This window comes from Phaseolus vulgaris, chromosome 9 (assembly GCF_051622355.1).
Source record: "Phaseolus vulgaris cultivar YP4 chromosome 9, ASM5162235v1, whole genome shotgun sequence".
NCBI classification, from domain to species: Eukaryota; Viridiplantae; Streptophyta; class Magnoliopsida; order Fabales; family Fabaceae; genus Phaseolus; species Phaseolus vulgaris.
The window spans coordinates 37643299-37669433 of record NC_143506.1 but is presented as its reverse complement, the minus strand read 5'-3'; the positions used below and the strand labels follow the sequence as shown (position 1 = coordinate 37669433).

Here is a 26135-nt window from a genome sequence, read left to right as displayed (position 1 = left end):
ATACCACTTCACCATCAATGGTCTAGATTGCATGACCTTTCACATCCTAGAACATGTCATATCTAATAGTTGTAACTTGTAACCTTTTAGATCCTTCGCAGGTCATCTCTGCTCGAGCCTATAGGACTAGTATACCTATCGGATTCGACTACATGTCAACATGACAACAAAAGGAAATGGAATTTTCTTTCATCACTCGGGCAAATTCTCACAGCATACTTGACCTATCTTGGTCTAGACTCTTTGCTTTTCAACTCGATCTTGGGAAATTAATGTACTAGAAGATTCCGAGATACGAAGATCATACTCGCCATCTAACATCTCGACGGACGACTTGTCTAGGATTAATGATTGAAGTGTAATTAATAAAGGATGTAAAGTAAACAACTCCCATAATCATGACTATAGGCAATTGGACACGTAGATATAAATAGAAATCCAATACAATCACTATAAATAGGTAAACACTCCAAGGATAATGGGTAGTGAATTTCTCACCTTTTACTTATTCTTACACATCATTATATTTGAATTTAAATTGACTTAAGCGTCGGAGTTAAATCACAAGTATTTTTGAGATATAGAAGGAGAGACGACGCACACGTAAGGGACATCCGATTACAAGGAACATGTTTTCTCTTTCAACTATTTTTCAAGTGAACTTTAAACTCTGAATGAAATTCGTGGTCGGGCAATAGTTATTTCTAAACCAAAGGCAACATGAACTCCTGCTGCCATCGAGATCCTAAACATAATTATAAACAAAAATCACGAACACAAGTTGTTATGACAGGCAAAAATATAATCACTATCTTGTTCCTCGTCCTACAAGATGGATGCAGAATAAATATATTGACAGTAAAGAAGTAGGACCAATGCTTGAAATGAGAAATTCTATAATACCAACAAATTACATCTTTCGGAAAAAAATAAACATATTTAAATAAAGTATAAATCAAATTCAGTAGGTAAAGTTAATTTGACATTATTATTGATTTACCTTATAAAGGTAAACTGAATGTATGATACAAACCACCTTTTTTTCATGTAACCAAATCAAATTTTTATTGAATCCATAGAAGAGTTTAAAGTTTAGCTGATAAATGATTAAAAGATTCATCGGCTGAGCAAGGAATCTGGTGTCAGATAAGTATATTCTACAGCCAGAGTGGTTAAAGAAAAGGCAACCAATTTAATCATTCTCAACTAAAACATGCATCACAAGGATCAGGTGCACTTATTCAGTTCTACAATTCTAGAATACCTGTATCTCAAGAAAACCACACACTAAGCACCGAAGACACAGTTACTTATACATCAGGAAGGGAAGGGTTTCCTTCCAAATAATTATATCCAAATAACATTTTGAAGCAATTATTTTGAATGGCATAATTACACAGTCTAAAAGTATAGTTGTATATACTAATGTTGAGGCCATAAATGTAGAAGCTATCTCAAGGAGCAGGCATGCAGTCAGGAGTAAAAACAACAGGAACCTATCAATGTCTCAGCCATTTCCTGTGATCAAAAGAACATATGTTGAAGCTGTGGGTTTTGAACGTCACAGTCGCATTGCTTCTTCTATCTTCTAATCACGAGCCAGGTGTTTGATTCTCTGTCAGCAAAAAATATAGGATAAGAATGCATACAAGGAAAAAAAAATAAGTATGGGTAGTCATCATGATCCAGGCACTGGGTAATTTCTTCATTTAATACTTTATTTTATTTCTCGAGAGAGGGTTTATGCATTTGGACACCAAACAATGACTTGTTTGCTGAATTGACTTGTTATTATCAATTCAAGAAATTAATACTACAATTTATAAAAAAAAGGAAAAGGCAATACGGATGACAGGAAACCTATTTGTTCCATATTGATTTCTAAGCTGTGCTTGGTTAAGTAGGTGGACAGTGAGGTGAAGGAAAACAGAGAACGAGAATGAAAATGATTTTTAATAAGTTTTAAGAAAAAATTGCTTCCTTAGAATTTGAGTTTGCATCTAACTACAAGTTAGCTCACTAGATAGGAGTTGCCATACATACATGCACTATTTTGGTCATAGTTAATATGAGATTTTTAATACACCTACCTAGCTCTCGTCATGGATAGACCATTCCCGAGTTGATTACCTGATAAGCTCACTAAATAGACTTCAATAACAGCTTAGAACATTCTGGTATCGAATGGCCTCATAAACTCAACCATGAGGCATTGGAGATATCTGCAACCACTAAATAGACCTCCGCTTTTTTTATCCATGATAATATGTTTGTTCCTAGGAGATAAAGGAACAGATGGAAAAATGCTAAAAGGATGAATTTCAGATTTTCTCATATCTATAGAGAAGGCAATAGGTGTGCTGATAGTTTGGCTAACTATGGTATAAGAGGTGTTGATTTTATTAGGTGGGAAGGAATTCCCCCTAGTATTTCTTATGATTATTGTAGAGATAGATTTAGGCTTCCATATTTTAGGTTTTCCAGTGGGTTTTGGTTGGGTGCACCCCCCTTGTGTATTTCTTTTCTTTTATACATGGTACCAGGAATGCTTAAAAATACAGCCTATAGAGCTAACCTAGTTAGGATTGTAGCCTATACAGTGATGCTTTAGTATTCTTATTTTCATTTTAAAAAATGTTATTTTTTATCCGTGCTATAAAATTAATTCTACACAATAGTCTCCTCCATTCCATTGCGTAATTCAGACACAGAATCACAGCTTCAATCAAATGTCTCTTTTTTATCTTAATAACTAATACAATATTTGCAAAATTTCATTTGGCTGAAAGGTAAATTGACAAAGTTAAAACAAAAAGAAGGAATAAGAATCTTACTTTCCATACTTTTCTTAACACTTAATGTGGTTAACTATTTTGTCCATACCATTGATTACATGGTATAGGCACATAGTTTGCATACCAATAGAAGATGAGACCATGGACCACGACTTGATCTAATGTCAAAAATCACGAATTTTTACCATGAATACCCAAGCTACTCAATTATATGACAGTAATTCAAAACGTGTTCCACCAAAGAGAACTAGAATTTCTATATTGCCAATCAAAGAACTAGAAGTACACACCTCCAAATTGATGTTCCAACCGAGCCACAATGTGTTTTCCGTAAGTGTATTTCTTCAAAGCATGAGCATGAATTCTTACTTGAGAAAGTAACATTGCTTGCTGTTTTTCAGAACAGATATCAATGACCTTCTGGACCACATAATTAGCAAATTGATCTTTCATCATTATCTACAATGAAAACCAAAATACAATATTGTAAGTGTACATACCGCAAAGGTGTATGCATTAATTGCAACAGGATCCAATTAGCTGGTAACTTAGCACTGTTCATGCTAGAAGTAAGCAAAAAATTCAACATTTGTAATGATTTAATATTTTGAGGAGATTGACATCAAATATGAAAGATAAATGTAGAATTAATGATTGTTTGGCAACTTTGAAAAACATATATCTAGGTAACAAGGCTAGTCTTTAGACTAGAGTGTTTGGTTTTTAAAACGTATTGGACTACGCATACTAACATTAGAGAACAAAAGACAATTCAACCAACACTGCAATAGATTAGCCATAGTTGAAAATTAAGAGACAGTTTCAGCTCCCATCTGATATAAGATTTTGGGTGAATTTGTTTGTCTTTAATACTTTGTAGTAGAGCCGCAAACCAGCCTTGAAAATTGACTTTGGGCCCCCAATATGTTTCAGCAGTATGTGCTGACCTAGTAGAGACAGCAATTTCAGACCAATGACCTCTTGAGGGCACTTGGAAGAGATTATTTGACCTTGTTAAAGTAGCTTCTGTTCTGACCTTCCTATAAGCTCTTTTTATTTTGTTGGAGATCATATCTTATCATTTACATGTAAATAGGGAAACCTGATATATTGTATAGATATTATTTAGGGATTCTCCTTGGCTGTAGCCTTAATCATTGATAATACACAATATCAGTAAATCATAGTAAGGTATCAGTGGTTAGGTTTACTATCACAAGCTGAATATTGTGCCATGGCAGCTACGGAGATACTAAGGACACTAACCTTATTTGTGACAATCAAGTTGATCTTCACATTGAATCAAATATGGTTTTCCATGACTGTTTGTGAGAGAGAAAGTGCTCTACGGGCATTTATAAAAGTATAATTCCGTGTGAACAATATATGAACATTTTACAACCAGAAAATGTGGCTTTCCTTCCATGAAAGACCCTAAAAGCATCAAACAGTCTTCCCAAAACTAAATTTATTGTTAAAACATATTTCAAAGCTTGTGGAGAATCTCCTTCAACGTCAAACTAAACAAATATGCTGGTGAGTGAAGCCTTTTTCAAGAATGGAACAACTAGATACTCTTAATAACAATTAATGCATAATTTTCCTTCCTAAGTTTAAACTTACCAATAAATTATCACTTTGTTCACCATGCCCAAATATCTCTGCAATTAGCATCTCCCGTTCAATGGCATCACCATACTCCAAACATTTCTCTACAACATTTGAAGCAAACTTATGCTGGCTTAATTCAACAATATGTCCTGACAACTTGCTGATAATTTGGCTCCTTTCTTGAGGCTTTCCTCTCTCCAAGACATGCTGTGATGACATAAAGCACCAAAGCATAAGAAATTAAGAAAAATTGACATATAAAAGGGAAGCAAAACATGAACACAAAAACTGAGTGCAAAGCAAAGTAACTAACACTAACAATGTGAACCTCAAAATTTATCAACCTCAATCATGAATACATTACTACTTTTTTACAAGGGATATTAATGCCGATCTCCCTTGAGGTTACTGTTAATTACACTTGCACCCTTTTTTTTAGGAAAATAACATCAACCTCCCTTTTCCCTTGCTTTATTATTTTCAAGGTTATTATGTATACCTGTGTATGTTCTGAACATAAAAATATGGGAGGTATGTGAAAAGAACATTTTTTCAATTAAATATATTCTAAGAATAATTAGCACAAATCTTGTAGGGTCAATGTAATTAGCCCTTTTTGTAATGGGAAACTCACTGTGAGAGAATGCACTCTTCAATTATAGAAGTCAAAAAAAAAAAATTCCAACAAGAAAGCATATGGAAATCGAATGATTAAATTTGGGAACAGAGATCTAGGGAATAGGTTTGGGAAAACAGAAAATTTAAGAGGGATTAGAAATAAAAGTAAACGGAAAGTGGAACAAAAAGGGCGTAAAAGAAATAGAGAGTGAAATATCAATGTAGCACTTGCTGAGACTGTTAAAGATTTATTCAGCCAGTGTGCAGATTCTGTAATTTACAATTGTGTACTGATAAAAGGACATCACATTCTAACTTGTCACAGTTTCTTTTTACTATGAACCATAAACATCTGAACCTAAAAAATTAAATTATCGTTTAGGAGAGAATAGTGACCAAGTACCTGTGTAACATAATTACCATACTGGTCCTGAGCAAGATCATAAACTGACTCCAAGATTTCATCCACAATAAACTGACATCGAGTCTCGTCTGTGCAATGTTCTAGGACTCTCTACGAGAAATATAATCATACGATTAAATTCATGAGCAAACAAAAACAACTTTCTTTTAGGAAGAAAGGGAATGAAATAATTTTACCTGTATGACTCGGCATCCATAGGGATGCATTGATAGAATAGCAACTTGACCACAAAATGCAGATAGTATAAAACTAATTTTTTTGGTTGGAATCGATTCAATGCACTTTTGAATTACATGGTTACCGTTTTGGTCACGAACACATCTCATAACATTTCCATCTAGCTCATGAACAAGCTGAGCTTTCTGTTCAAGCTCAATAACCTCAAGTGCCTGCATGGACATAAAATATAAATAATATATTTTCTATACAGTAACAGATATCCCATTTTGAGAACATAATTTGTTAAATCCCCAACCCCAATGCCTAACTATAATATTCATATGCCCAAAGAATTAATACATGTCAACTACAAATGTTAATGCTATGATTCAATGACAGAAACAAAGTCAGAGAGAGAAAATCCATAATCAAAACTTCCACACAGATTTCAATACTTGTGGCCTGTCAAACATGCCAATGAAATAAATGTATACTAATGTCCAAAGTTATGTTAATTATCATAAATTATAGATTATATACCTTCTGGATTACACGACAGCCATACATCTGCAGACTTAGAGGTAGTATCTGGCCAACCAGTCGATCTGCAAGTTCCCTCCTCTGCTCAGGGCTTCCATACTCAAAAAACTAAGCACATGCAAAGGGAAAAGTTAGACCAGAATACATTCCAACTATTCATAAAAACTCTTAATGTTAATGATAATATACATCACTTCAAAAACAAACCTTCTGTATTACGTAGTTGCCAAATACATCAGTCATTAATTTAGAAGCATGTGGAAGAACCTCCTTAAACACCAATGTCTTCTCTTCAACACTGCAACTTTCCAACTTCTGCTGGATAAATCGACTTCCATGTTGATCAGAGCTGGAGTTAAAAACCACAGCAAAAAAATTATCAAAGCCATAAAACTGATCAATTAGACAGGCGGAAAGACAGCTAAAAGGTTACTTGCCTAAATTCAACAATATGTCCAATAATATCAGATAGCTCAAATCTCCGACCTTTGCCAGATTTTAAGTCTTCAAGAAAATTAACAATTTTGGGGTCATGACCACTGTCAAATGACCTCTGACCTTGCCATCCAGATATTATGCCTCCATTTCTACCAGAAGCTGGGGAAAGTTTTATTTCATTATTACCACCTAGAAGCCCGGGACTTCCTTCTGGGTATCCTGATAAAACTGGGCTAGGATGTGGTGAACTTGGATACTGCATTAAAATACCCATGTTTGGCATGTGTCCAAAATAACTAGGAATCACTAATCCGCCTCTTCTGGAGTTCATATTAGTAGCAGATCTCTGATCAGGTATTTTTTTATCATCCAAATAAGTACCAGTACTGGGCCTTTTCTGTGAATCATAAGGGCTAATTTGGTTAACACCACTTGCTCTAGGTGCCAGTGGATCAAAATGACCAGAAATACCATATCCCTCCACAAAAGGCTGCTGATGATATTGCATGTACATGGGATCACCAAAAGAAGGCGGCAGAGGAAATCCAAATTGCCCAAGGTACTTGTTTGCCTGTACCATTTCAGTTCCATGTGAAATGTTTCCCCCAGTTGAAACCCCAGGTGTTAGTGGAGTATAACTAGAACTAGTAGCTCCATCAACAACAAATGGTACAGCACCATGAGGAGGGTATGCAGTAACATATGGAGGAAAAACTGTGGGATTTACAGTGTATCCACTAACATACTGCGGAGTATACATACCTGAGGCCTGCATATTTGTGTAAAATGGATTTGCTGAGTTCATATAAGCAGCTGCTGTGGCATATAGGGGAGGTGTAAACCCAGACGACTGCAGTAGTGGCTGGACATTGGAGAACTTGCTTGAATTAAAAGGAAACTGTTCCCTACCAACATACATAGAATTTACATTTTGAGAATTGACACTAGGTATATCAGATGCATTGTTTTGTTGCTGACTTTGCATCAAATTGTTCTGGAAGCTTGTCTTTTCGTAACTCAGACTTTCTGAGTGTGATAGATTAGATACACCAAGAGCCTTTAGTTGAGATGCAACAGTTGCAATGTCTAAGTGACTAACACCAATGCTGCCAGTGGATTCAAGAGATGATGAGCTTGCAACTGGGGCATGGGTATCAACAATTGATGAGACCCTTCCTATAGTAGGTTTAGCAGCCTCTACTGTAGTAATAGGGGGATCATGAGAAGAACTAGAACCGACTTCTAAGTCTATTGGTTTATCCACCAGTCCGTGACTTTCGGAATGAGACTTATTATATACAGGTGACATGGTGCGAGGAAAATCCTCCTGAAAGTTTGAGTATTGCACAACAAAAATATGATTCACACTCATAAATTTATACACAAGGAGGCAACAAAGTCAAATACTTTACAACTACAAAAAAAATCAGAAAAGAAAAATACCATAACTGTGGGATTAATACCCAGTGCTATAAGCACAAGGCAAAAATAAACTAGAGAAAATAAATGGAGGGAAAATATGATAAACATACTATTGGTTTGAAAGAAAATTAAGGGACTTAAATATGTATTAATACAAGCAGAAAATTGAATGGATTTTACAAAATCAGTATAATCACCTGAATTAAATCAACCACGTTTTTAGGTTGAGATGCCAATGAAGCTGCATCAGGTCTACGCCATACTCCGCTTGCCTTAATTAATTCGTCATCATATGTCTGTTGGTGTGATTCGTCTTCCAACTCCTCCTTGTGTGTGGAAAGAGTCCTTTGAGGCAAAGGTAGAGAACTTTTATCACTATCATCTGCAGCAGACATTCTCCAATTATTTCTAAAACTCCCAATATGACGTCCTAGATGGCGATTTTCCCAGGATGCAAGTGGGGGAGGAAGTCTAGGGTTTAGGTTGACATTGGAACTGTAATATGCCAAATAAGCTGGATCAGCTCGCAATTGTTCTTCAGACTCGCAATTTTGCATCGTACTGCTTAGAGCTGCAAAGCTTGCATTCTGGGTGATGATCTGCTGGGGTAAGAGGTTTTCTATGGCCAAAAATGAGCCTTCCATGCTGGGAGGTGCACTGCCACTGCGATTTGGTGTTACATCCTTTCTCCCACTGTGGAACCTATGGCCCTTCAAAAGTATACCCAAATCCTCTGTCGCCATGTTATGAGATGTTGAACCGAAAGCTGTAGCTTCCTTATGCGAGGGCCATTTACCCCCAGCTTCGGAGATTCTAATTGGACTCTCAGTTGCCATACTACTGGAAGATTAGCTGTCCCCTTCTTTTGTAGTGAAAACTACAAATATCACATTGCATCCTAAAGACCACCCAAAATCAGCAAATCTAAAATCTCTTATCAAGAAATACATCATAACAGTAATACAAAATTACAACACAAAAGTAAAACAAGTTAGTAAAATAAACAATAAATCCATCCAATTAATACAACTAGTAGTAAAAAAAGCCAATTACCCAAACCCTTCACACAAATTTCCAGGAGCATTGAGTAAAAACTCAATTTCACCAGGCAACACCACGTATCAATTAATTAACACAAACCAAATTACAACCACGTCCCGCTGCTTAAATGCATGACATCACCCTGAAAAACAGGAACTCCAACTATGATCCCAGTCATCCATCCCTCCATGCACAGCATCAAACATTTAATGAAACCATAAATTACACAAACATTCAACAAAAAACATCAAAAGCACCCCATCCCTCCACATTCAATCGAAAAAGAAAAGTAAAAAACAAACAAGCTACCCAACACACAAGCTCGTCTTCTGGTCAAAGAAACACGTATATTACGATACTCCCCGTCGTTGACCAAACAAGCACACAACAATCCCGCACAAAGCTCCACAACCTACCACGATTATCATCACCATAACACGAAAACAAGAACAATTTCATGCAAGACAGAAATACAGAGAGCAACGTGGAAATCAAAACAGAGAAAGTAGTAGAAGATATAACAGAGCGAGAGAAAGAGAGAGAAGGAGAACCTGAGGTGGTGAAGATTCACTGTTTGAAAACCCTAGATTGATTGCAGAGGCAGAGATAGATATTGATGGGTTTGAGGTTTGGGTTGTAACGTAAGAGTGCAATGAGGAAGAGGAGCAGAGGATTTTTTTACTTGTTTTGAATTTAAATATAAATAAAAAAGAAGAAACAAAAGCTCTGTTTGGATGTTTTTTTTTGCTGCTAATGAATAATAGGAAAGAAAAGCGCTTTTCTCCATTTGGTCTCTATCTTGAGAGGCAGAATGGGACAAACATGGAAACTAAACTCCTTCATAATAACACTACTATGTGCCATTATTGTTTCAATCCAAACAATAAATAAAGTTCAGATTATGAAGGTTTTATTCAGTTTCAAGTATAATAATAGTGTTAATGACAAAAAGATTATGTTATTTTGTTATTCATAATATGGTATGTGTATTGTATCAAAACATGTTATCTAATTTTATGCATATTTGATTTATTAAGAAATATCATTTTTATTTTATGATTATAAAATTAATTTAATTTTTTTATAATATTAAATATAATAAACTTTTATACGTCAATTTAATATTATTTAAATTGACATCCAAAATTTATTATATTTAATAATATACATAATTAAACCAGTCTTTTAAAATGTAAGATTAATGTTAATATATTAAATTAAATTGGATGAAACTAAAAGGATAGAGTAAATTATTGTTTTAACTTATATTTTAAGATATATAAAAAAAAAGAATGAGTGAAATAAGAGAAATTCAAGAATGAATGACAACAAAATCTCAAAATTTAAGTGACATCCTATTTTGTATATTTTTTTAATAATATTTTTTTATGTGATGAATTGTTATTTTACGTCTTAGTATTGAAATGTCAAATACATAGTAATAGGTAACTTAAAAACTTAAAAAAAAATGAAATTCTATTTATGCATTTTACTAAAACCATTATACAACATTAATATTATAAAATATTATCTCTATATTTTTTTAACACCCAAATACATTTTGTTAGTTGCAAAATGATTCAATTGAATAATAAAACACAATTAGTATTATATAAATTAAAGTTCTTTTGTAAAATATAAATCCAATGTTAATAATATATAAAAAGTAATTAACTAATTTTATATTTTATTTAAAAATATTATATTTAATAATATATAATTTTATTTTAAAATATTTATATTAATTTTATATTTTTAATTAACCTTAAAATTTGCATGTTATTAAATATAATAAATTTAAATACATCTCACTAAAAATACATTTTAATAATACTTGATTTGACATATTTATATTTATTATATACTTATGCACTATTCTCATTTTACAATATTACAGTAGTGCATATATTTTATTTTAAGATAGTATATATTTTTTTAAATAAAAACCTTCATATTAATATTAAGCATCATTATACAACTTAAGATTTTAGATAAAATTTCAGCTAGACTAATACCTCAAATAACAATAATCATTTCTCATCACATCATGAAATTTTTTTTATTCAAATTTAAATTAATTTTTTTAACAAATGAATAATGTAATATTATAAATTATTATACAATTTTCTAACAAAGAAATGTTGATGATAGTGAGGTTGAGTGAGAATGAAGGTGATGTTTAATTCTGAGTAACATGAAAAAATGTATTGGTATATTCTCAACCACCATAATAAAGAAGAATCATGTTAGTTTCAATCATCATGATAAAGGACTAAAATGGGTATTTAATACCATGTAGAACCTTTAATAAAAAGGTAACACAGCTGAATAAATAAATAGAGAATCTGGATAAATAAAAAATATTTATTTTTAAAATTGATAAAATAATTTGGAATTGACCAAAATACACATTGTACAAATCCAGAAAGGCCTAAACCCTTGTTCTGTTTCAATGTAGCTAAGAAACCTTTTCAGTTTCAGTTTTGTGTTGGCCCATCATATTCTTCATTTCTTCTTCTTCTTCATGGCAACAGAGGTGAATGAGAGCACACAAAGGAACACCCTTGTAGTTAGAAAACCGTGTTTTGGCCTCCCAACGGGTTGCCCTCTATGCTTATCTGCTTACCTTTTTCTCAAGTTCTCTGAAGTTCCCTTCAACTTGGACTATCACCCTAACTACCCTGATTCTGGTAAGCCTCAATCTTCATTTCTTTTATGTGAGGAAAGAAGCAATGATTGTTCATTTATCTTAAGCAGAATAGCCTTTTTATCTTCTTTTTTTTAAAGTTCTGGCCTTTTAGTTATTTGATTGTGTTTGAGGCTTCTGGGTGGGTAATCTTACGTACACTCATACCCCATCTGATTAAGTTTCTTTCTTTTGCTATTCTTGTTCTTTCTTGGCATATGGGTGTTTTAATTTGTTTGATTGTATCATTTTAATGTTATTTTCATTTTGGCTGAATTTTTTGGTGTTTAGATCAGATTCCTTACTTTGAGATTGGAGATTGTGTGGCGTATAATAATGAGAAGGAGGGGATCATTGAGTGCTTGAAAAGGGATGTGGGTGATTTAGATAGTGGAGTTTCTTCTCTACCCGATTGGATACCAACCAAAGTGTTGCTCACCACATGGCTTGCTGATGCACTGGAGTATGAACTGTGGGTGGGATGTAGTGGTTCTTCTGCTTATAAAATCTATTATTCTGATCTTCCCTGGCCTATAGGGAAGGTCCTCTGTTGGAAGAAAGCTCTTTGGGTGAAGCAGAAACATGGAATAAATAAAGACAATGCTGAAGCGAAGGAAGAAGAGGTTAGTTTCCCTTGAATTTTGCTCAGTCAACACTTGAGACCAGGACAAGTTATCTGTCCTGTTCCATTTCTAAATCTTGCATACAGAATATGAATTTTATTTAGTTTTCTAACCTTCGGTCCAATATTTTCCTTTTATTTAACAATGTGTGTATTTCTATGATTTTTTTATCTTATGGAGCTGTCCCTGGTCAACAGATTTACGGTAGAGCAAACTCTGCATATGATGCTCTGTCGACTCTCTTAGGGGAGCAAAACTACCTTTTTGAAAACAGGTTCTCTGCTGGCCACTTGAAATGTTATGTTATACACCATTATAGCAATATGTGCTACTATTTTGGGTTCCTTTCATGTAGAGATCAAATTTTGACTTTGAACTCCTGGTAATGTATTTTGTATGCTATATCCTGTTTATGCAGGCCATCAAGCTTGGATGCTATTTTTCTTGCTCATGCTTTAGTTGTTCTTCAAGCTTTACCTGTGAGTGAAGTTATATTATAATTTACGCCCTGCTTTTGATATATATTTTTTAAGATAACATGGATACCCTGGCAACTAATGAGATGTCCATTTGAATAAGAAATCTGTGTGTTGTGGCATGTGTTCAACTGTTAGCATTTATTTGATAGATGATTTGCTTTAACACAGGGAAGAATTGTAATCATTGAATCTATAAGTACTAGAGTTAGGATCCCAGAATTGTTGAGTACAAATCTAGAATTAGTAAAGTAATTCATGGTTAAGCAAACTTAAAGCTGAGAGTTTGAAAATTTCTCTGTCTGGTGAAAGAATTCATTTCCCAATTATATTGAAGTTACAACATGTTTATATAATACTTGAGACTATTGTCAATAGAATCTAACTGAAGATGTTATCAGACTTTAAGTTAGTTAGAGAAGCCATCTGTCAAATATCTTCTTAGTCTATTCAACTACTGCTGTTCTGGTAAAGTAAAAATAAAAGCCAGAGTAAAACTATTCTCCAATACTTACTAGTCTCGTAATAGAACCATTAAAGTAATTCTTGGTTACGAAAACTTACAGCTGAGTTGAGTGCGTATTGAAAAACCACCAACCAACCATGGTTGGAAAGGGACAGTTGCCAGTGGGGTGCGTGAAAAGTTATTATTCTTTTGTGTTGCTGTAAATTTGGTTGCCTGAACTGAGTGTAATTGGTGTTTTGAAATAAACATCAAAATTTCCTTTGGCTTCCTAGTAATGGAGCCTTTAATTGTGTTAGTACAATTTATCCGACTATTATGGAAGAAACTTGTAGAAATTGATTGATTTCTTTGGTTAATCTTCTCTCCAATACAGGTTTTGTTACCACTTTGCAGCAAACAGCACATACTGTATTTAATAACAGAGGCTGTTGAACAACAAAAATAATAGTCAAATCTTATGCTCCCATGCATGGTTATCAAACTCGCAAGTTAACTCGTTAACTCAGCCAAGTTTACATTTCCACTCACCCTGGGTGAGTTGACTGGGAAGCAAACTCATTTTTGAGCAAACTCGATAGACTTTCTGTGAACTTGGCTGAACTTGCGAGTCTGCAATTGAAACTTGCTTCTTGCTGAACTTTTATTCCATAGGCACCTTCTTACTCAATGAAAAACCCTTTCATTTCATAGCTTTTCTTAATATCTCAAGTATATAATTTGCTCCTTCTCTTAACTCATTAACTAGGACTGTATGGTTGGCAAAAGAAGCGCACATTTAATAACCTTGTCTTGAATGTGCTTAGTAAGTATGTCAATACTCAGGTAAAAAGTTATGGGCTAGAAGTGAATTCTTACTGCAAAAAAATGTCATTACCTAGTATAATTGTATGAAAGAAGGTTAAATATACAAGAATGATAGTTTGTTGTGATTCATCATTTCCTTTGTGTTGGGAAATGTTGTTCTTAAAGCATAACTGGATAATGGGAAATACTCATGAATGAGGAAACTTGTGCAGATAATGCTGTCTCACAAGTGTCGCAAGTCATTTGCACTTTAACTGTTTTTGCACTGTTCCACCCTTGAGTTACCTTTTCAATTTTTTCTCCTGACATAAGTGCTGTTTGTGGATAGCAGCAATTGTTTACTAGAAGCACTGCAAATTATATTTTTTGAGGCGAATATTTTAACTAGAATTGCTGCATTTTTGTACTACCAGGAATCATCAATTTTGCGGGCCAACTTTTTGGAACGTACAATTTTGGTGAGATATGTGCAACAATGTAATACAAAAATTACAGAAGTCAGTGCTTTTCCTTCCAATTATCCAGATTTTAATGCAGAGCCATCGTCATCATCATCAGCTTCTAAAGGTCGTTCAACTTCAGGTAAGATATTTTAAGGATATCTTAATTAATTTTCTATAAATTTTTTCCTCAACAAGTGTCAGACTAATTTCTCATTTATACATTCATTTGTATTTTTCCATTTCTTGGTGACCACACATTTTTTAACATATATTTATTTTGGTTATTCCCACTTTTTGTCTCTCCTTTAAAGTTCAATTGGTCATGTTGCAGTATTATAAAATTTTCCTTTTAAGCTTGCTAGATCCCTTGCGGTCACAGCCTTTCTCCATTTTAAACCACCCAAGTTGTATTTTCTGTGACATTTTCATTAATTATTCCATTATTTTGTAATATTGATCACAGATACTTCAATTTATTTATAAACATTTATGGCATCTCTAGTTTTCACCTATACATCATTTTCCTCTTGCTTCTTAATAAAACTGCAATGCATCTACTTGGTCTTACTTCTGTACACTTTGAATTCAATGTTTGTCTCCAAGGACCAAGTTTAGAATTAACCTCTTTTGTTGATGGCTCAATCTAAACTATATCATCTGAAAAGGAAAACATACATTTAGGGATAATCTTTTGTAGGGATGGAGCCAAATAAAATTTTATTTATTATTTTTTATTAACTAGTAGGTAAGTTGTTATATTTTATGATATTAATTTCAAAGTATAAATTTAAAGTTTGTCTAAAGAAATATTTTAAAATTTATATAAAGGAAATGAAATTGAAAATTGTAAAAAAAAATTGGCCAATTAATTAACAGTGGGTGACAACAAGACAGGAAAAAAAGATCAAGTCACACAAATGAAGTTAAATACATAAATTCCACTGTAGGTATAAAACTAGTGCCAGAGAAGAAAATTTGTCAGATTCTATGGCAAAAGCTCTCGGAAAATGATGTAATAAGTAATGAAAATTTTAAAATTATACTGAATGTAGTTCTGAAATATAAGAAATTCAATGAAAAACAAAGAAATACTATAATAAGGTTTTACCCCAGACAACATCTTAATGAAACTTGACATCCAACTAGGTTGGCACATTAAAACTTCATCAATCATGTGTTACCAGAGTAAAAGATGCATTGGAAAAAAAATAAGAAAAAATAGAGAAAACAGAATACATCAAATCATGGTGGCCAAACCAAACCCATGGGTAGGACAATCTAATCAAACAAATCTATATTCCAGCAGCTCAATTTCTAAAAGAATCCTATCTAATACCATCTATTTATTAAAACTTTTTTTCTTGCAAACAAAATGTCTACTGTCATTATAAAACCTTCTACAGCACTTTTCTTGGCACTTTATTACATGCTTTTTTTTCAAGCCAATAGAAACCATTTGAGATGCTTTCTTTGCTTGGTTCATTTTAAAACCATTTAATTTGATGCCTTGAAAGCCATGTAAGCTTTGTCCTATGTAAATCGATTAGATTAGCAGAATGAGAGAACATGGTTATATTCTATTTATTTACATAAGAAAATGTGAGGTTTCATTTCAAAATGGTCACTATAAAGTGGTTTATATCAAAATTATAGTAAAATGCACCGAAAGGCATGCCTAAGGGGTCAACACATCTTGATGGTTGAGGTCTAACGAAGCATCTTGATGGTTATATTGCTTTGTCACTACTTACATTCTTTCATTTTTAATGTAGTTTGATTTGCCATTTTTTTCCTCTCAGGTTCAAAGCCCAAGACTAAACCTAAAAGAAAGCCACAATCAAAGGAGGAGAAAACCTTTAAAAGAAGGGCTAAGTATTTTGTGGTAGCACAGCTAGTTGCTGTTATTCTTTTCCTCAGTGTCAGGTCTGGATTTAGTGACAGTGCTGACTTGGAGTTAGACGATGTAGGCTATGATTTTGATGAATGAAAATGCATTGACTTGTTTATCTTCCTCTCAATGACAAAGCCTTAGGCTCAATGCATGTTGAAGGTGTGCATCATTTTCTTGTGTATGGTCCAAATTTAGGAGTATGGAAAAGTACCATTCACATAAATTTTTCCCAGAGGATCCATTTTTTCTATACATGAATTGATTTCAGTAGATTGATCATTGTTTAAGAGTAGTAGCTATACTTTTTCATTGGATTATGATGCAGGTTTGAGTTGTGGGAAATGAACCATGACCTGAGATTTCTCTGGGTCTGTAAGCCTTGTACATAATTTTTGGGAGGATTTTCTTACTATTATACTGTGCATATCTGCGAAGGATAAGAATAAAATTAATTTGAAATGGATTTATTTTGTTTTCAAGCACCAAGAAAGATCACATTCAATTTATTCACTATGCTTTTCTTTTATAATTTTGTTGATGGAGAATTTTGGCAATTAGTTTTGAAAGTGGACCACCAGTTTTAAATATAATTAGTTTGAAAACACTATATTAATTTCAAACATAATTATTTTGAACAATTTTTACTAACAAATAAGATCTTGTAAAATATAATTATACTATGTCAAAATATTTTAAAGTTAAAATACTCTAAAGGATTTTTGATTAATTAATAATAATTTTTTATTTTTAATTAGGTGAATGTATCTAAATTTTTTTAATGTAATGATACAATTATGTTCTGTCAAACTATAATAACTATTTATTCCAAATTAAATAAGTATAAATCTTATCTTAGTTTGAATTCTCCCATTGGATAAAAGTATTGCTATTTAATGGTGTTGGTTGCATAAGTTGGTGAGCTATTTAAGATGTAAACATGCTCAATTTGTTTTCATAATAAAGTTACCTTTGACAGTACTTTTACTGCCACTGAAAATTTTCTACTTTAAGAAACATGATGAACTTTTTTAGAATTTTGTTTATGTAACTTTGTTGGTAAATATTAGTATAGTTATTATTCAATTAAAAAAAACAAAATATAAAAAATCTCATTTTATAGAAACATTTTCTTAAAAAAAAGTTACAGGCTAAAATTATGAAATTGGTTCTTGTTATACAATTCCCCACAATACTCAAATGCCTTGAGTAGCCAAAATTTGATAATTATTGGAATCCCTAGATTTTGGTGCTTGAAGTACTTCCAAAACATTTGTACAACTCTATGCCATTTTCTTTATTTATCTTTTCTCTGTTTAAAGTACTGACATTAAATCCCTAGTTTTTGGTGCTTGAAGTATTTACAACACTTCTATAAGTGTAACATTTTTTTCATTTGTTTTCTTTTTTGCTTGAAGGAACCTATTTATAGAGGTCTAGTCTTCAAATTAGTTGTTAGAAGGTTTGCCGAACTTGTTGAAAATCTAGATATGTTGTCATTTTCATTGCAATTACTTTTTGACTGAGAGTTTGACCCTGGAATCTTTTCTTCTGATGTTCTTAATTCTTCCTTCTCAACATCATTTATTCTTGAATCTTGAATGTGACTCAGGAGTAGTAGCTTGTGGATTTTTGGATTTTTTTTCATGAGAATCTTTGGCAACTTCTAACAACTGGTATTTTACTATTCCTTGATTTTTTCTGCTAAGCTTCCATTTTCTAACATTTCTGATCTTATACAATTAATGATGAGGCCATACCTAAATCTTCTTACAGCATTATGTTGCTTTGTTGACTTATCATTTAATAGGAGATTGAGTAATGATGATTTGACCCTTCCCAATAGACAAATTATAAGGTCTTAAGGAAACAAATGATTAATAAAGTCTTCAAATTTGTAGATGATTAACTCTCAATCTACTAACCATTAACTTTTATGATGTGATTTTTGCATGATTCATATAAAATATAGTAAAAAATTGTTGGAAATCCTTCTTGGGAGTTTTTTTTTTTAAATACTGCATAAAATCAATTTGGACAAACTTAAAATTTCGGATGTCTTATTTATAAATGGATCAAATTTGAAGAGTTAAATATTCTTTCTAAAAAACTTCATCTATTTAGGAACCAACATGATGATTTCAAAGAAAAAATAAATTCAATTTTAACAAAATATTGGGTGCAATTGCCCTTTGCTATTCTACCTTTTATATTGGTTAGTTAAATACATAATTACATTCTCAGACACCCATTTCTAAACAAACCTAAACTAATTAACACAAAATATGAGACAGCTATGTTCTGGTGTTGTTGCTAGAAGTAGTATTTTGACACTTGACATTGTCCCATTGCTTGACAACTTCATTGTACCCATCAGCAGAATCCAAAGCAAACTCTGCCAGTGAGCTAATAGCAACAGACATTCCAGCACAAAGCACCTTAATAGCAACTTCAGCCAGTTTCTCTGGAGCCATTACCTCTTCCACCTCACCAGCTTCCACAAGTTCCATATTACCATTATTTTGTTTTGGTCCAAATGAGTTTCTCCTAGAATCTTCTCTTAACTGATGTGCATAGAGAGACCCCATCCCTGCTGCAAAAAAGTCTAAGCCATCAAGCACTGCCTTTTCTTGTATGGCATCTAGGCGTCTTGACCACTGAACACAGAGTCCAAACAAAGGGTGAGTGCCACTGGACCTACGAGGAGAGCATGGTAACTTGGATGCATCAGGCTCAGATCTCATGCACCGAAGAAGCCATCCAGTTAGTGCATGAATGTAGGATCTTTGAGATGTGATCCATGACTCAAAGGCGTTTCTCCAGTTCCTTAACTCGAATTCAAGATTGGAGGCTGAACGAGCTAGCCTGTTTGGATCTATCATTAACATGGAAGACTGTTTCCTAGCATGTAATTTAGAATAAGTGCCAGCTAGAAGAATCTTAGCTTCATCAAGGGTTCTCTTCTGTTTCTGATGGCATTCTGCCATCACTTTCCACATCTTTTCCAGCCTGTCATTTGTATAATTGAAGAATCAGCAAGCATGATGTAAGCAAATATGGCGGTGCTAGTGTCATATATGATATATCTGCTTTTCAGAAGGCAAATGTAGGTTGTTTTCTTTAAAGTGTTGCTCATGTAAAAAGTAAAAACCAGGAATATATATAAAATAATATGGTAGTCCTACAAATCTAGACAACGTTAAGTAGATGTTAAGAGATTTGATGGCTCCACACCACTTGGGTTTCACTCAGGAAGTTGATGACATAGATTGATAAAGGAAAACTCTAAAACTAAGTAAGCAGAAGGTAATGAAACTGTTTTGATTCAAATTTAAGTGTTCTCAAACCACAACATTCAAGTTCAGTCTCCTTGTTCATGGTAAGAGATAAATCCTAGTTAATTGTTTGTTACTTCTGAATCTTAACTAATATTATCTAATCTTTTGTATCTTCCTCAACCAATTCTAAGTATCACAAGCAGATATTCCCTCATCTTTATTATGAGTAGTTTTATTAAATCTCTCTATTAATGATTAATTGGCGTCTAATAACCGACTCTTAGGAGATCAAGCTAATTAACGGTAGATAAACATTTCAGCAATTTCAACTATATAAGTCCTTGAAAATAACTTTATCAGAAATTTCAACGATCTTTCTTAAAGGATCAAATGAAAATATTAGAAGCATGTTTGAAGTCTGAAAATACTTCAAACTTTGGCCGAAGGGTTTTGGTTTAGTCTCATCTAAAAATCAAAGATAAATTGGGGCATTATTTGACATTTATACATACCCTTGCACCAATTCAAGAAGTTGGGGATATAACTCTTCATCCCTTAGAGTTTCTATTCGCCTTGAAATAGCTTCAACTGAGTGTATTGAAACTGTTATCTGGGTATCTAGATCTCTAATGGCTGCTCTTGCTTTATCTGCACAAGAGGGGTCCTCTCCTCTTAGATCAAAGTTCCTGAGTTGCTTGCATTTCTTCTCATATGCAATTCGGACACGCTCTCCAGACTGTTGAAGAAGAAAGTGGCCACAGTAACTAATAAGTTTCTAAACAATAAAATAAACCGTATGTGATCACAAGCATAATGACCTGTAATGTAACAATAATAAAAAATATAAATATTTTAAGAAGTACCAAAAGAAAATAACTGAATATAATTTAAAATGTTGAATTGATCTCTGCTGTCCTTTTTTCCAAATCCTGTTACACATCTATAAAAAGGTTACAAATCCTGTTACACATCTATAAAAAGGTTTATGCTCGTTAGTTAAAGATATAATGCCTTTTCATATTATGTTGAAGCTGAACCTCTTTTATGATTACTCAGATGAGAACTTATTTTATTTGCTATCTAATAATATCCATAAGAACTAAGAAGAGGAGTATTTTCCATTGATGAATCCATAACATGAGAGAATCATTGATTTTGTTCATATTTCAAGGGTAAGGCTATAAGAATCTGAAGGAATTTCTAGACGAAGAGTGCTAAAATAACATTCTTCTAACATACACTCTTTTATTGGTTAAAATTCATTGACAACTACAAAATCAGGAGAGAAACCCATTAAATATGTGGGACTCCTATAAACATGATTTTCAACCAATGGCAGAGAGTGTGCAACTAGCATTTCTCTATTCTACAGGAGAGACTTACATAATTGAGAAAATGAGCAAAGGACTTAAGTTCTGAACTGTTTACAAGAAGGAGCATAAGCATCAGTTTTATTAGGTTATTTTTAAGTAGCAAAACTATCTGTTTCGAAGCACATCACACACATAAGAACTTCAATGAAATCCTTTTTCTATAAATTTGATTTCCTCACAAACATAAGATAAGTTCAGTAGCATACCCTGACTTCCTCGTAGAGTTTCTTCTCCCATGTATTTAATCTGTCCAATGTGGAGTGGTGACTACCTGATAACATACAATGTTCCTCTGAGAGACCCTTTGTGCTGTCACAACCTTCCTTGCTAGTGTTTGAACAATTTACCAAATATCTTGATGAAGACGAGCGTGAGGAAGCTGATCGAAGCAGAGCTACCGGGTTCAATAACTTTGATCCTGTTAATGAAATAAAATTCAAATTAATATTTATGAAAATTTACAGATAAACACTGACAGAAAAAAAAGAAGATTCACTAAAATCATACGAGGAATTGGAAACATGAAAAATCATTTCTGGATATATGGTTTTCAAAAGCAAGATCTTCTCTGGAAATAAGATTTTTACAATGAAGTTTATTATCAAACTTTAGGCTGCCTATTGATTATTTTCCATTCATAAGGACTTCACTCATAATTCTAACTAATATGGAAAGTATGAACATGGAAGTACACTTACAACAAAATAAAAATATAAACTGTTTGCTTTAATCAAACCTGAAAGTTCACTAGAACTCAACAAATATTGAGATTTCTTGGCCTCTAACAATGCTGCAACGTCATTAGCTGCATTGTAGACGATTGTGAATTGAGTTTCAATATCATTGATCACTTCTGCCATGCTTGTTGGCCTTCGGTTTACATAAACAGTAAAACCCGGTGTTTCTTCCACAGCTTCTTGCTTACCAATTGTCATTTTTCTATGGCTGGATTCAATATGACCAGCAGCTTGAGCTTTTGATACTTCAAAACTTGCACTTACATGAGCTTGGGAATCTTTGGCAACATGCTCAGTTTCATCTTCAATGTCTGTTTCTTCCTCCTCTTCCTCCTCCTCCTCTTCTTCCTCCTCCTCGTCCTCCTCCTCCTCCTCATCATCATCTTCAACAATAACTTCTTCTTTGGAAGAATTCATGTTGGGTCTAGTTCTTTCTTCTGCTACATTTCTCTTTCCAACACAAACTTCATGTTCAGTTTCATCTTCTTCCAGGTCTGGTATTCCTTCTTCTTCTCTAACCTGCCTGAGTCCTCTGTATTCATCATCCATTGCAGTGTGGTCAATACTTTTTGCAGGATAACCATAGCTGTCCAAAGATGAAAAGGGGTTCCAAAAGAAATCCCATTGGGAAGCTTGAGGTGAAGGGGGAGGGATATTGGGCCTATTATTGGGAGAATAGGCAAAAATTGAGGGATTCACTGGTGAGGATTGCATGTTGAAAAAGCCATCAATGCCATACTGCTGCATTGGAGAATAATATGTCTCAACACGGACCATTTCAGGGGATTGAGGCCTTTCCTCAACTGAAATTGCTGGGTTACCTCCAGGCCTAAGGTAATTCACTTTCAAATTGGAGTTTGGTCCGATCCCAAACTCAATAGCTGCTGTTGTTGCAAAGGGTTTTGCTGATATGGGAATGAATCCAGGGCCATTTTTCTTCTTCACAGGTGTGAAAGGTGGGGTGATGACCGTGTCCAATGAGAACTCACGAGGCTCATCACCTTCAATGTAATCGCGAAGTGCTGCTGAAACTCTTTTCAGAGATTCTATGTATGCTATGTGTCCAGTGGCCAATCGAGTTCTTTGTTCAACAGCTTCTTTGATGAACTTCTTTCTGTCCCTACAAAGCTGAACAGCCTCTTCATCATCCAACCTTGAATGTGAACATCCCATCTCTTCTTAGTCCCCTAAGAATGAATGCCTCAAACTTGCATTGAAAAGGAGACCAAAGGATAACCTTTCCTTATGCCTCACCACATTCATACAGAAATCATAAATCTGTCACAAAAAATAGAGAAAAGTTCATCAAACATGGGTAATCCCAGAAACATACATACAAAATAATAGTATTATATTAGAAACAAATAAACCTAACAATGCCAATGAAGTTGGATACTTTTCTTCATTTACAAGCCAGAAGAAGGTTGATGAAAACACAGGCATGCTTAACAGTCTACCAGAATACAAGAACACAACTTTGCATCTCGGATTTTTTTTTTTCCAAATGTAGAAATAAAATCAGAAGATCAGCTTAAAGCCTCCCAGAAAACCATCTTCAAAATGAGCAAAAAAGGGCAGATACTAAAGAACAGATTAAAAAAAGAACAAATGTAAATTAATAAATATAAATTTGGGAAAATCCATACATCAATAAAATCAAAAGAGAAAATCTCTGTCTCTCTCTTGCCTCCCTCCTTCTCTCTCTCTCTCTCTCTCTCTCTCTCTACACACTCACAACAAAAATACAGGTAAAATACATAAAGAAAGAAGCAGATAAACATAAAAAGAAAGTACTCATTTTCAGCAAGACAGAATTTTGCATGATACCCTTTCTCAGTTTCTTCCTTCTAACACAGACAAAGTGTGCATACTGGTTAAAGAGGAGAAGAAGAAGATGAAAAGGGAGAGGAGGAATAAAGGGTTGGATGGGGGAGGAGCGCAGGTGACAATGAGGTGAAGGAAAACGACAGTGTTTTGATGAGGAAGAGTGGTGGAAAAGGAATCAGTGACAGAGAGAGAAGTGTGTGTGAACAGAGAAAGACGTTGAGAAAAAGCAACGGTCAAAACAGAGGGATGAAGAAAACAAGTATACTAAAAGGAGAAAAGAGAGAAAGAAAGAAAAAACAAAGTGAGAGAAAATTGAAAGCTTTGGTTTTTGGTTTCAGGTTAAGGTTGGAGAGCTAATAAAGGAAGGAAGAAGAGAGTGTGAGAAGTGAAGCTGCCTCACTCTTTGCCCTCCATGTTCTACTTAATTACAACACTGCCACAGGATTTTGGTTGAAGCTAACTAAATCACAAGTTTTGTTTTTTACTTTGAAAATTTTGGGGGAAAGGGACTGGTCAAAATGTGTGATTAGTGGGACCCAACACTATCTTATGCCTCATAATGTTCTTACCAACATTACATGTACCTATGAAAAATATTAGGTTTTATGTTTTGACATGGTTCAATCAATTGGGAATTATTGGATTTGGACAATTTGCTACTTGTCTTTTCATAAAGTTTTTTAGAAAATTATAAAAATATTAATTATTTTACTATTCTAATTTCATTCAAATATGTCATATGATAGGTGAATTTAAGAATAATTTGATTTTAATAATCTAGATCATTGAATAAAATTAATTAGCTAAGTTGATGTTTTCTTAAAACTTATATTAATAGCACTTTACTTAACTTACCTTTTTAATACATCTTTAGTTTACTTTATTTTCCAAAATAATTGCTATTTATTTATTATCTTGTAAGGAGATATTTTTCCATTAATAAAAAATTATTACTTTTAAATAATTTCATTCAAACATTTGCTTACTTTTCCTACTCTCCAATTGATATTTTTTTTTTCTTACAAAGCATATTAAGATGTAATTAATTAGTAATAGTTTGGGAACTATCATGCATATTTTATTCAAAATACTATTATCATTTATGAACTTTTACATATTACAATAAAAAAACAATAGTTTAAATTATCACTATAATTGCTATATGTAATTTTGATTACCTTTTGTACTCTTTTATCATTTAAAGTTTTTTTTTCCATAAAAAATCACCATGTAATCAAGTCTTACCATTTATATCACTCCATCTTACATTTCACCTTTTTAAACACATAACCACTTTGTAATAAAAATACATAACACGTTTATTATGATAAATATCTTCAATTTAAAACCCAAATAAATTCTATCCAATTAGTTCTATCTATCTTTTAAATTAGTTATATTTTTTTTAGTTTAGTCCATTTAAGTCTAGTGATTAGATATATAAATAAATATAAATTATAATACATTTTAAAAAATATTATTATTTTAGTTTTTTAATATAATTATTATTTTATAAATAAGACCGATCATTACGAGTTGATCTAGTTTAAATTATGAATTAAACTAAACCAATTAAAATTAATCTCTTCCAAATTAAATTATAATTCTTTTAGTTTGAACTAAACTCTTTTACAAACCTTTTAGATTCACTCAACCTATTTTTATCCAAACAATGATATATGGACAATCCCATTTTTTTATACAACCACGTTATAACTTCCAATACTATTATTTCAATATTTTTTTATATTATTTAATTACAAATTTACCTTTTATTATATATATATATATATTTATAAATCTATCACATCAAAGTTACATTAGGATTATATACAATTCTTCGAATTGTCACATTATCATTTTCTTTTTTATCTTATGAAACTTGAATTAAAACTCAAACAAAATAGAATTATGTATACATAATTCTAGATACAAAATATACCTAACAAAATTATGTATGTATTTTCTTTTGGAAAAAAAATTAAAAAAATTAAAATATTTAAAGTGTATAATAAATATAAATATAAAACATGTTAAAAGTAAAATTTTCATATATATATATATATAAAGAATTAAAATATTATAGTTACACTCTTGTCTAATCTTTTATAACTACATGATTAACATTAAGCATAATAATTCCACAAATAAACACAATCTTTATAACAATTTAATTTATTCTTTCCTGATAAAAATAATCTCTATAACAATACTAATAATGCATCATGTAAATGAAAATCACGAAAATCTTAAACATAAAAGATTAAATAAATAACCTAAAATGTTAATAACCTAACATCAAAATTATGGAAATTGCATGAGAGGAAATGTATGGTGAATGAGACATGTTAGTTAGATGAATGGAAAACTACAAAAGTAAAGAAAAAAAAATAAAAATATAAAGACACCCACCCCACCCACACTCCTCTTGGGAATGTGAAACTAGCTCAACTCACAAACTTTTGACCTTAGTGAGGATAATATGG

General features: G+C 32.7%; 3 protein-coding genes across 5 annotated transcripts; 1 reads left to right on the top strand and 2 right to left on the bottom strand.

The window, feature by feature from the left end:
- Positions 1-1172: 1172 nt before the first annotated feature.
- LOC137820152 (pumilio homolog 6, chloroplastic) lies at positions 1173-9933 on the bottom strand. The gene is made up of 10 exons (XM_068624012.2): positions 9600-9933; positions 8205-8905; positions 6585-7912; positions 6355-6496; positions 6148-6255; positions 5625-5837; positions 5428-5538; positions 4419-4613; positions 3086-3254; positions 1173-1615 (listed from the first exon to the last, which is right to left on the bottom strand). The coding sequence occupies exons 2-10, from the start codon at positions 8841-8843 to the stop codon at positions 1593-1595; spliced, it is 2928 nt and encodes a 975-aa protein (XP_068480113.2). The 5' UTR covers positions 8844-8905; positions 9600-9933; the 3' UTR covers positions 1173-1592.
- Positions 9934-11456: 1523 nt separating this feature from the next.
- On the top strand, positions 11457-16849 carry LOC137820758 (mitochondrial outer membrane import complex protein METAXIN). Its single transcript, XM_068625000.2, has 6 exons — positions 11457-11738; positions 12026-12357; positions 12555-12631; positions 12776-12836; positions 14517-14685; positions 16346-16849. The coding sequence occupies exons 1-6, from the start codon at positions 11573-11575 to the stop codon at positions 16531-16533; spliced, it is 993 nt and encodes a 330-aa protein (XP_068481101.2). The 5' UTR covers positions 11457-11572; the 3' UTR covers positions 16534-16849.
- Positions 16850-18576: 1727 nt separating this feature from the next.
- LOC137820757 (nitrate regulatory gene2 protein) lies at positions 18577-23989 on the bottom strand. Of its 3 annotated transcripts, none has more exons than XM_068624997.2 (5): positions 23650-23989; positions 21822-23100; positions 21292-21503; positions 20225-20448; positions 18577-19443 (listed from the first exon to the last, which is right to left on the bottom strand). In XM_068624997.2, exons 2-5 carry the CDS (start codon positions 22993-22995, stop codon positions 18729-18731), a joined length of 2325 nt encoding a protein of 774 aa, XP_068481098.2. In that variant the 5' UTR covers positions 22996-23100; positions 23650-23989; the 3' UTR covers positions 18577-18728. The 3 variants fall into 3 exon arrangements, with proteins under 3 accessions (XP_068481098.2, XP_090151515.1, XP_068481099.2); XM_090295389.1 differs by having other exon boundaries at positions 23193-23680; XM_068624998.2 differs by lacking the exon at positions 23650-23989 and adding an exon at positions 23469-23565.
- Between the last annotated feature and the right edge of the window lie 2146 nt (positions 23990-26135).